This window comes from Monodelphis domestica, chromosome 3, assembly GCF_027887165.1.
Source record: "Monodelphis domestica isolate mMonDom1 chromosome 3, mMonDom1.pri, whole genome shotgun sequence".
In the NCBI taxonomy this organism is placed as follows: Eukaryota; Metazoa; Chordata; class Mammalia; order Didelphimorphia; family Didelphidae; genus Monodelphis; species Monodelphis domestica.
In genome coordinates, this window is record NC_077229.1 from 182,540,118 (window position 1) to 182,553,077 (window position 12,960).

General features: G+C 35.0%; 1 protein-coding gene across 4 annotated transcripts in view; it reads right to left on the reverse strand.

Moving 5' to 3' along the window:
• Nucleotides 1–12,960, reverse strand: part of LRRC69 (leucine rich repeat containing 69) — a 138,159-nt gene that overhangs the window by 91,083 nt on the left and 34,116 nt on the right. For all 4 annotated transcript variants that reach the window (XR_465202.2, XM_007488087.2, XM_007488086.2 and 1 more), the window contains one exon: nucleotides 10,464–10,535. Coding sequence is in view for 3 of the 4 variants with exons in the window: in XM_007488087.2 (XP_007488149.2) it covers nucleotides 10,464–10,535 (72 nt within the window). In the remaining variant the exon portion in view is untranslated. The remainder of the gene's footprint in view (nucleotides 1–10,463; nucleotides 10,536–12,960) is intronic.

Here is a 12,960-nt window from a genome sequence, read left to right on the forward strand (position 1 = left end):
GATTCAGGAACTGGGACTGGAACTCAAAAATGTATTAGTAAACTATTGTGTTTATTTAGGAAAAGAGAAAAGCAATGAAAACATTTAAAAAATAATCTGAAATTATAGTCAAGATAGACAGTAGTAGGAAGAAAATATAAAGGTAAAAATAAAACAATAGGAGACATATTAGTCCAAGTATAAGATGATGAGAGCCTCAATGACAATGGTAGTGAAAATGAAGAAAAATAGTAAGTATGAAAGACTGCAAAGAATGAATTACTTTGATATTTCAAATGACCCAGGTTGCCATTAGTACAGGCTTCACCTCCACTAATCATAACATTTCACACCTCAATGGCTCATCTTAATGAGTTGCTGAAACTGAAATACTTTGGTGTCAGACTTTTGTGATAATCAACTAGTCAATCAATAAATATTCACTAGTCACCTATTATGTGTAAGTCACTGTTAACCTAATGACAAAAGTGAAGCTCCTGCTCTCAGGAAGCTTGTGGTCTATTTGGGTTGGGAGAAGAGGTTGTCACTATATATTTATAAGTATATACACATTTTATACAAGATAAATTTGAGAATAAGAAAGGCTTCTTTTAAAAGGTTATATTTGATCTGAGTTATAAAGGGAAAAAAAGATTCTAAAAGACAGAAGTGAGGCAGAAATGTGTTCCTAGGGGGGGCAGCTGGGTAGATCAGTGGATCGAGCGCCACGCCTAGAGATGGGAGGTCCTAGGTTCAAATCTGGCCTCAGACACTTCCCAGCTGTGTGATCCTGGGCAAGTCATTTAACCCCCATTTCCTAGCCCTTACCACTCTTCTGCCTTGGAGCCAATACACAGAATTGATTCCAAGATGGAAGGTAAGGTTTTAAAAAAAAAAGAAATAAATAGATTCCAGGAACAAGAGAAAGCCACTGCAAAGGCATGGAGAAAAGAAAAGAATTAATTAATGAAGAAAGAGAAGAGAATAAGCAACTCTAGCACAGAGGTCCCCAAACTGAGGACCGTGGGCCACATACACCCCCTGAGGACATTTATCCAGCCCCCACCACCAGAAGGGGCACCTCTTTCACTAGTGGTTAGTGAGAGGAGCACTCTATGGGGAGATGCCACAAAGCATGGCATCGCTCACATACGGTGTCAATTCCAGTGACATAATTCTTTGCATGGCCTTAGAATGAGGCGCCCCGCAAAGGATTATGGGGCTGCACAATGGAAGACTTCAGCATGGTGAGCTGTGATCTGGGGGAGGGGATTTCCTACTGTGTATACTGCTGCCAGGTTAGGGTTAGGGTTAGGTTTTAATAGTCCAGCCCTTCAGTGGTTTGAGGGACATTGAACTGCCCCCCTGTGTAAAAAGTTTGGGGACCCCTGCTCTAGCACCTCTAATGTGCCAAGCACAAGCTAAGAATTTTACAAATATTGCCTTGTGTTATCCTTATAGGAAAACTGAAGCAAGCAAAGGTTAAATGAATTGCGTAGGATCACATAAATGAAAATGAAAAATGAAAAAACATTTATTAAATACTTACTTTGGGTCAATCATTGCTCTAAGAACTAGGGATACAAATAAAAAATATAATGCCAATCTCAAGGAGTTTATGCTCTAGTGGGGAAAGAGTTCAACTTCCAGGGGGGATGGAGAGGCCCAAGATCCATTTGAATGGAAAGAATTTCCATTCCATAAGAGCAAACCACCACCATTGGGAATGGGTAAGGGAGGTGTCTTAGAGCCAAAATAGAATGAAAATTCTGAGATTTCTCTGGCAGGGATGGAAGCTGGGATTTAATGTTTGATCAAGAGGGGGAAATGGGCAGGAGAATTGGAAGGAAGGTTGAGGGTAGGCTTTAAAGATGGGGAATTAGAGTCTTACTGTTTAGGTCAACTGTGTCTGGGCCCTCCAGGTGCCTTCATAGAGTCTTAAGGGAGAAGGAGGTACTGTAGGATCAGAATAATTATAATATTTGGCATGGATTTTTAGGACGATAAAAGAAGGGGTGGACATGAATTTATGTTCTTGCTCTTATCAGCATTAACCACTGACTATCTCCTGAAGCCCATTTCTTCTCTTACTCTATCCTTTTGTAATCTCTCTTCTCAATCCCCCCACTCTAGAAATATACCTTTTATTATGTAGTCAGACACTTCTTAGTTATGTAAGCCCCCACTGATTAGCCCTTATCATTCATCTGCCTTGGAACCAATACACATTATTAATTCTAAGATAGAAGGTAAGGATTTTTTTAAATGCAGAACTCATTTATATTTGTATTATATTATAATGTTATGTTATATTGTGTTATATTTTGTTGTTATATTATATTATTATATTATATACATAGGAATAAAAAGGATCTTTTCCTAATGTGATAAAAGGTATCTTTCTAAAACTAAGTCCTCCTAGAAGTATTTATAATAAATAAACACTGCATGTCTTCCAGTTAAGATCAGTGATTTAAAAAACAAGGATGTATACTATCTATTACTTGGCATAGTACTTAAAACAAATTTTAAAAACCTAGCATCAAGACAAGAATTAACATTTTTGTACAAATAAATTAAATGCAGATATGATTAGAAGAAAATTTAGACTGAGGGGAAAATATTTATGCTAAATATTTTATTTGTAGAAACCTAACATGTTAACAGCTAATCTACTGGTCTTTAATGGAATAATTTGAAATGAGAGAACTAAGATTAAGAGCTTATATAGGTTGCTTCCCTTTCCAGAAGATTAGACTACGTAGCCAATATAAATCTATGACCTCATTGTCAGAGAAGCTATAGGTTGATATTCACACTAATTCACTATGGTGGAGCTATGAATTAATTCAATGATTTTATAAAAACAATTTGGAATTATACAAGAAAGGTTATTAAATTGTTCATAACCTTTGATCCAGAGATTTTATTATTCACGCTACTCTCTTCAGAAGTTATTAGCAAGAAGAAAATATCTATCTATGTAAAAATATTCATAGCAGCATTATTTGTGATTATTTTTAAAAACCTACAATCAAAATTCGTGTTTTGTTTTGATTTATATAGTTCTTGGGGAATGGCTAAAATATATATAACATAAGCACTGGAATTTAATTATGCCACAAGGAATGATGAATGTGAAGAATTAGAAAAAATAGGAAATTTCATTATATTTATAAAATACATTTGTTATAAGATTTAAACAAAGTAACACAGAGTGAAGAAAGCAATGGCCCAAAGAACAATATCTGCAATGACTTACAACAATGTAAATTAAATCAACAGAGGCATCAAAAATTTAATTAACTGAGCTAACATCAGTACTATACTGTGAAGTTAAAAAATAAATTTCTCTTTTATGTAAACAATCAATATAATTTTTTGAGTGAACATACTCTGTGTGTAATTAGAATCTGCTCCCCAGGACTCCAATTCCGAGCATTCCACTTCTGTTCTCATGTTACATCCTTATGTTTTGGAGATAAAGTTTATCTCTTTCAACACGAACATGGTTGAAAAAATTTCTCCTTACTCAGGCTTTGACTTTTTGTTTTTATTTCTTTTTCTTCAAGTGATTATTAATAAATCTTACAAATATATAAATACATAAATTTATAAATAAATCTTATAAAATGTAATACTTGGAGTTAGTAGATATTAATTTTAATCTTACATCTGTACTAAGAGTATGGTAGATGCTTGCTGGGATGTCTATGGTTTCTCAAAATACACACATACATATGTATATATATATGTATATTCAAAGCAAATATAAGAAAATGCAAATATTCTACAAAAGTAATTGTAAAAAAAAACTGATACAAGAGCTTCACACTAGAAACTAAAATGGTAAGGTATGTTCCACTCCACTGATCCCTTCATAAACACAAATACAAATACACACATATACACATGAATACACACAAAGAAGATAAATCACCTCAAAACAAAGGAAAACGGGAGGGTAAGAAGAGAGAATGGTGCAGGCAGCACAGCATCTTTAAGAATCAGCTGAATGTGGGACAGCCCAACACACTGAAGCTGTAGAATGGGTAGGAGTCCAGCCTGAGACACTCTACATGGGTAGAGAAGGAAGGAAAAATTCCCAGCAGCATAGGACCTAAGATAGGAGAGTCCAGAACAGAAGACCTATCCAGCTCAAGTCACTTGGTGGCAGCAAGGAAGCAGCAGACTGGGGATCAGCCCACATCATGAAGCAACAAAGGAATGACTAACCTGGGGTGCTGAATATAGCTAGACCAAACAATTGCAAACCTCCCCACAGCATGATAGTAGGGCCACCTCTTCAACAAACATACTGTGAGAAACAAAGGCAGCCAGGCCTACCCCAAGTACCAGAAAAGTGCACTCTGCAAGGTTGGAGCAGTGAGCCCTCTATATCATGAACAATAAAGGACTTCAACAGATAGATACAAAAATAAATTGAGGGTGGGGTGGGGAATAGAACACTAGAAAAAGGAACAAAAGACAAAGGATAACCCTGACCTACAAAAGTTAATTTAGTGAGAAGGAAGACCAAAATAAAAACACAGAGGTGGATAATGATTAAAAAAAAAAGGAAATGTGAAACCTCAAAGAAAATGGTGATAGGTTGTTAGGTCTTAAAAAACCATAGGAGGAACTTTAAAGGAAATTTAAAAACATACCACAAATAATAAGAGAACTGACAGAAAAACTTAACATCTAGAGGAAAAAAATCACTGAAGAAATCAACTTCCTAAAAACTAGAATAGTCCAAAAGGAAAGGGAAGTACAAAAATTAATTTAGTATTAATTAAGTGAAAAGGAAACACAAAAGCTCAAGGAAGAAAATAACTCCCTGAAAATAGAATTGGACAAATAGAATCTAATAAAACCATAAGACATTAGGAAACAATAAGGTAAAATTTTTAAAAATGAAAATGAAAAATATAGAAGAAAATCTAAAATACCTCTTTGGAAAAAAATGACTCTCCTAGAGAATAGATCCAGGAGAGAGAATCTAAGAATCATTGTGATACCTGAAAGCCATGATCAAACAAACAAATGAATGAATGAATAGATAGATGATAGATAGATAGATAGATAGATAGATAGATAGATAGATAGATAGATAGATAGAGATAGATGGATGAATGAATAAATAAATGAATGAATGAATGAATGAATGAATTAAAGAGCCTGGAAAATATATTACAAAAAAATCATTAGATAAAATTACCCTGACATCTTAAAATAAGACAGGAAAATAGAAATTGAGAGAAACAACTGATTGAGTCCTCAAAGAGATCCTAAAATAAAGAAACCTCCTGTCTTGCCAAATTCTAGAATGGCCAGGCCAATGATAAAATACTACAAACAACCAGAGGAAAACAATTTAATAACATGGAGCCAGTCAGGATTAAACAGGGCCTAGCAGTTTTATATTGAGGTCCTAGAAGGCATGGAATATGATACTCTTAAAGGCAAAGGGCCTAGGACTACAACCTAGAATTATATACCCAGCAAAATTGAGCATAATCTTCCAATGGAAACATTAACATTCCATGACACAGAGGAATTTCAGATTTTCCTGACCAAAATAGAGTAGAAAAGAAAATTTGATGGGCAAATTCAACACACAAGAGAAGCATAAAATGATAAAGTCAAAATTGGATTCAATAAAGTTGAATTGTATACATTCATACATGGGAAGGTGACAAAATAATCAGATATCTATGATACATGAGAAAGGCAAGGTATGTAAAGTATTTAAGATGTCTAAAGTATCTAAGATACTTAAAAACTACATCACTATTAAAGCAATGAAAAGGAATATACATAGAAAGAAGGAAAGAAGCCTAATAAGATAGCCTGACATTCCCACACACACACAAAAAAAAGAGGTATGGGAAAGAGGAACACATGGGGAAATGAGAAAAGGAGAGCTAAAACAAGTATAATAAACTACTTTTTCATTAAGAGGCACATAAGAGGCAAATACAGTGGAGGAAAAAATGGGGTAGTGGGTGGCTATGTTTGAATCTTACTCTCATAAGAACTAGCTTGAAGTAGAAATAACTCTCACACTCAGTTAGTTATAGAAACCTATCTTACTCTACAGAGAAATGGGAGGATAGGGAGAATAAGGGAAAGGGGATGGATAAATAAGAGGGTAAACTAGAAGGAGGCAGTTGTCAAGAACAAAACATCTGTAAATAGGGAAAGGCTAAAAGGAAAGAGAGAAGAGTAAGTGGGGAAAATAAGATGGAGGGAAATATACACTTAATACTTATGAGTGAATGTGAATGGGATGAATCCACTCATAAAATGGAAGAGAATAGCAGCGTGGATTAAAAAATAGAATCTCAAAATATGCTGTCTATAAGTAACATGTTTAAAACAGGAAGATATACACAGAATAAAAGTAAGAGGCTGGATCAGACAATACTATGCTTCACATAAACAAGAAAAGTAGGAGCAGCAAATATAATCTTAGACAAGGCAAAAGTAAAAATTGACCTAATCAAAAGTGATAAGGAAGTAAATTACATGATGATTAAAGGTACCGTAGACAATGAAATAGTGTCAATATTAAACATAAGTGCACCAAATAACATGGCATCCAGATTCTTAAAGTTAAAGCTACATGAGTTTCATGAAGAAATAGTAAAATATTTCTAGTGGGGGACCTCAACATTACCCTAAAAGAAGGAGATGAATCAAAACAAAAAATAAACAAGAAAGAAGCTAAGGAGGAAACTTTAGAACTTTAGAAAATCTGGTTATGATGGGCCTTTGAAGAAAACTGACTAGGAATAGAAAGGAATACATCTTTTTCTCAATAGTACCTGGCACTTTCACAAAAACAAACCACATAATAGGGCATAAAAACCTCATATTCAAATGTAAAAAAAGCAGAAATATTAAATGCATACTTTTCAGACCATAATGTAAAAAAAAAATACACTCAACAAAGAGCAGCAGAAAGAATAAAAATTAATTGGAAACTAAAAAACCTTATCCTGAAGAATGAATAGATCAAATAAACAAATCATAGAAACAACCAACAATTTCATTAAAGAAAATTACAATAAGGAGACTACATGCCAAAATTTATGGGATGCAGTCAAAGTGGTACTTAGAGAAAAATTCATATCTCTTAATGTAAACATCAAAATAATTCCAGAACTTAAAAAAATCTAAAATACTTGGGGTGTGCCTTCAAAACAAAACCAACAACCATATAAACACAATTACAAAATATTCTCCACACAAATATAATCAAACCTAACCAATGAGAAAAAAAGCATTTATTCCTCATAGATAAGCTGAGCCAATATAGAGAAAATGACAATCCTACCAAAATTAATTTACCTATTGTAAGAGAGAGAAATCTGGAAATTTGGGGAATAAGCCTGGAAGAGTTGTAAGAATCCTGCAAGCAGTGAGGGGGAGATGAGCAGAAAGGAACTTGGAACCTTGGAGTGAGGGGAAAAAAAAAAAGCTGATCCAGGCAGTTGAAAAGAGCTCCTAGTAGATAGTACCTGAGCAGAGAGGTTTTGGCTCTGACTGAATCTCAAAGTCAGTGATCTTTCTTTCCCTGAATTCCTGATTCCAGATCCTCCTAAACCCCAGTCAGTGGACAAGGACTTTGAGAGACAAGCAGTCCACAAAGAGGATCTCTACAACTCCCTTTGAACCTTGAACTTGGGGACACTTGCTGTGCCAGCCACAAAACCAGAGTTTTTCTACTCTGAACCCCTCAGGGGTTCAAGTTGTCAGATCTGAGTTGTCTAACATTGGGGGGGAGTGTTAATTAGATAGGGACCCCCTCTTCTTCTTTCCCTCCTGAATCTCAATCCTTACCATTCATTAGCCCTATCCCTTTCCTACTTCCCTTGAATAAACTCAGTTATTAGAACCTAGAACTGACTCCAGCTTTATTAGAAGACAGCCTGAATTGAGAGGGGAGAGAAGTGGTCTCTCTGTCTCCAAAGAAAGAGGTTTAACACCTGAAACTCTTTCAACAAAGATCCCAGAGAGCCTGGCAGTAGGAGTTGAAGGCAGCCACAGTGAGGGGGTCTAGTCAGAGAGGGCTGAGGGAGGAAAGACAAAATCCATCCTCTCCTCTGACTTAACAAGACCTCCTCTCACTCTATTCTTGCCTAGAAGAAAGACTCCAGCCCTTTTGCACCCTTTCTTCCTTTATTATAAATCTCTCCACTTTTCCTCCTTTATTGCACTATTCAATGCAATGCCAATCAAACCATCCAAAAATTATATCATAGAACTAGAAAAAATAACAACAAAGTTCATCTGGAAGAACAAAAGGCAAAGAATGTCATGGGAATTAATGAAATATCTGGCTGTCCTGGATAAAAAGAAATAATCATCAAAAGAAGCTGGTACTGGCTAAGAAATAGAGAGGTGGATGAATGGAATTAATTAGGCAATAAATACATGGCAGTCAATGTCCATAGGAATTTAATGTTCAACGAACCCAAAGACCCAAGCTTCTGAGGAAAGAATTCATAATTTGATAAAAAATAAAACTGGTGGGAAAATTAGAAAGCAGTATGGCAGAGACTAGGTATGGACCATTGTTTTTGTTTCTATGATAGAGATGACTTACATATGATTATGTGCAAAAAGAAAAGTAAAGAACACACCAGAAAATCTTATATCATTCACCATACCAGGACATGTATAATTGAGATCCTCAGATAAATGGCTATGGCTAGCAAACATTTCCTTTTTCTTATTATTCTTGTAATTCAGAACTACAAGCTGCCCAGGTGAAAATTCCCCATTCGCTACTTCTTCTGTCTCTTCTCTCATCCCAGTCCGATTCAGGTTCAGCATTCTAGCTGGTCTTGCTGCCCCTTTCCATTGTGCTCTTTTCAAATCCTCCTTCTACTGTTAACAAATCTCTTTTTTGTGTGTTAGAACTTTTCTTAGGATCAGATATCAAAAGTTGGAACCTAGAAGGGGGCTTAAATATCATTGAATCCAACTCCCTCATTTTACATATGAGGAAACTGAGGCACTAGAAAGTTAAGTGATTTGCCCAGGTACACATAGCTAATTAGTGTCTGAGGAAGGATTTAAATTCCAGTCTTCTTGACTCTGGTCCCAGTGCCCTAACATCATGACATCCTACTACTACTTATACTCTTTCCATCTAATTACTCCCACAGAAACTTGAACTCTCCTCAAAGATATGACAAGAGGTCAGGGAAGTGGTTTTAAAAGTTAAGAAAAGGCATTATTGAATAAGAGGTTCTAGGTTCTATAGTTAACATAAGATGATATATCAATTCTCAAGAAGTCAGGAAGATTTTCTGCAAGATATTCTCAAGCAGAGTGTAAGCTAAAGATGTATCCAAAGTCTGTACAGGAACCAGTGGAAGTCAATAAAGCTGCTGAAAAAACCAAGAGTATTAATTCATCTATAAGGGAAGAACATGTTCCATTAATCACTTATGAGAGGCTGAAAGAACTCATCCCTCAGAGAAAGACATGATCCATTATACTTTTAAAAGCATAGCTACTTTTCTCAGGGCATCCAATATTTACTAGATATATCAGTCAATTAAAATATAACATCTTAAAACAGCTTCTGTCCCCAGGTCCTAGTCAATGTATATTCCCCACTATGTATATCCAAATCTATTATGAGAAATGAGAAGAAAGTCATTAGAACAGAAAGTGACAATCTTCCTATTTTATCATTATTATTGGTACAAAAAAATTCAAATTGACAAAGTTAAACATAGGCCAACTACAACAACTTAAATTATCTTACCATTGCCTGTGGGAGGACAATTGCTTATTGTCTGGTAAACACACAGGATTAGTGTAAATGCAGAGATATTTTGGGGAACTAGTTGACAGAATATCTACTCATTACTGATTATTACTATACATGCTTAGAAGAGTTTTTGCAAATGTTAAAATGAAAAATGACCAATTCCTTCCCAAAACTTAAAAGTTTCCAAAGCTAACCATTTTTTCAGTTCCTTTAAATAAAATGATACTAAAATTTATTTCAATGGGAAAAGAAGAATGGACTTCTACAGTTTATGACTTAAATCCTACTGAATGGCTTTTCCTGAAGTGTCTGTCAACTTTCATCTACTACAAAAGATAGACATTTTTACTCCAGTAAGGAATGTTTTGAGAAGCATAAAGTGATTTTTAAAAGGGCTGTAGTGAGAAAGCATTTTGACTAAAGCTTATGCTTTAAATATTTATTAAAGCAATCAAAGTTCACTTAATTCGATCAAATTCACTGAGGACACTGGGGGAAGGAGGAAGAGAAGAAACAGAAGAGAATGAGAACATATGTAGGAGTCATAAAACAAATCACATTCATTACTTTAATTTCTTCAAATTAAACAAAAACAAATTCCTCGCATTTTTCCATTAACAGTAGTACAGGGGTCTATTTTTATGTCTATGTCTATGTCGATAGCAAAAAAAAAAAAAGCTGTAGTGCTTACTTCTTTTGGGACTGTCTGAATAAAGTTTCCAGCTAAATCTAATACTCTTAATTTCTTCAAAACGCAGAGCACCTGAGTGACAGATAAAAAAGAAGATAAAGTGAAAATTTTAAACATCTATAAGAATTTAAACATAGAACCCTCATTTGGGAGCAAACTTAAAAAAAACCCACCCATTCAAATTAATAAGTAAGATCATTACAAAGGAAAAAAATGATTACTTCCAAATTTTTTTCCAGTAATCCCATGACCCACTTAAGAGTTGTTGATGATCCTATTAGTTCCTTATTAGAAAAGCACTTGGTTGGACGATTCTTCATCTCTTCAGCATTATCTTTACTAGACAGAACTCAGATATACAGAAAATTGTGTCCCTTAGCAAGGAGGTTGGGGAAAGGCTTGGATTTTTTTCTGGTACAGCTTTTCTTTTAAAGGAGAAAATGAAAAGCATGTATTAAGCTCCTACTATGTAGTAGGCACTGTGATAATTGATTTTACAGATATATCATTTGAGTTGCATTACAACCCTGCAAAATAGGTGCTATTTTTCCCCCATTTTATAGGTAAGGAAACTGAAGCAGAGGTTAATGACTTTCCCAGGGTCACAAAACTAATAACCATCCTAAGAACAATTCATAAAGATATGAACCTGATTAGTCATATATGGGAGACCAGGAGATTAAGTACTCGGGGTTCCTGATGTCCTCAAATAGGCAATAGGTGACCAGTAAACCATGCATCATTTAGCAGTGGGTTAGGGCAGTGGGGCACAGTTAGAGATGCCACAAATAACAGAGAATCTCAATATTAGTATCTAAGAAGATCAAATGAACTCTACTAATAACATAGAAATGATGTGCCATGTTGGTGTTTTTGAAATAAATATACATACATTAAGTGCAAATTTCCCACACTGGCTCAAGCATTATTTCTTATTTTTCACCTTATCAAGACAAATGAAATATTCCCCAGTAATATTGAAGAAAAACTCAGAGAAAGAAGATTAAAACTTTAAAGAAATGGTAAAGATTCCAAGCTACCTAAGGGTCATGAAGTTTTAAACAAAGGTAAGGGGGTGGGGAGAGAACAAGAGTTCCATAAGAAATTTGAGATTCTTCCAACAGAAGATGGATCTGGATCTTACAAGGAATGAAAAGCTTCTGCATCACAGAAGGAGAAGAATCATTCACAGATAAAAGACCAAGAGTCAGAGAACCCTCTTATTACTGGTCAGAGAAGAGATGTTTGTTGGTAGTACAAAGATCCCAGCCAAGGGACACAGAAGCAGCAGTCATCCAAAAATAAATCATCTGAAGTATACTGTCTTTACAGACTATATATTTGAAATGTGACAAAAGAAGCTCCTGAAAACTGTCCAACCTGAGAAATATTTCCATTGGAAGTCAAGATAAATGTATTTCACAAAATCAGATACTCTTATAGAGTTGGAATGGACTTTTGAGGTAAACTAGTCCAACCTGGAATAGGAATTCCCCTTCAGCATTCCCAACAAGTACTACCTAAAACATTTCCAACCATTATTTGAAGACTTCTAACTAACCTAAAATCTAGGATTGCTATGTCTATTCATTTCACTTTTAAGTATCAATCTAATAACTCAACAAAAGCAATTGGTATAGATTAACATGATCTATTTTGGCTCCATTTAATAACATATTCCATCAATTTTTAGGTATTGACTAATCTAAAATTCTAATTATCCATCCTCTTATCTTATTTTAAAATGTTTCCAATGAGGAACTAAGTCAATTGTACAAGAAATCAAGCCATTCCCCAAATGACAAATGGTCAAGGGACATGAATAGGCAGTTTTCAGATAAAGAAATCAAAACTATCAATAAGCACATGAAAAAATGTTCTAAATCCCTCCTAATTAGAGAAATGCAAATCAAAATAGCTCTGAGATACCACCTTTCACCTAGAAGATTGGCCAATATGACAGTAAAAGAAAATAATCAATGTCGGAGGGGATTTGGCATAATTGGGACACTAATGTATTGCTGGTGGACTTGTGATTTAATCCAACCATTCTGGAAGGTAATTAGAAATTATGCTCAAAGAGCTTTAAAAGATTGCATGCCCTTTGATCTAGCAATACCACTACTGGGTTTGTCCCCCAAAGGGATAATAATGAAAAATATTTGTACGAAAATATTCATAGCTGCACTCTTTGTGATGGCAAAAAAAAATGAGGGGGTGTCCTTCAATTGGGGAATGGCTGAATATGTTGTGGTATATGATAGTGATGGCATACTATTGTGCCATAAGGAATAATGACCTCAAGGATTTTTATATGAACTAGAAGAACCTCAATCAACTGATGCAGAGTGAAATGAGCAGAACTAAGAGAGCATTGTACACAGAAAGTGAAACACAATGGAACTATCCAGTGTAATGGATTTTACTACCAGTAGCAATGCAATAATCCAGGATACTCCTGAAGGACATAGAGAAAGAATGCTATCCACATTGAGAG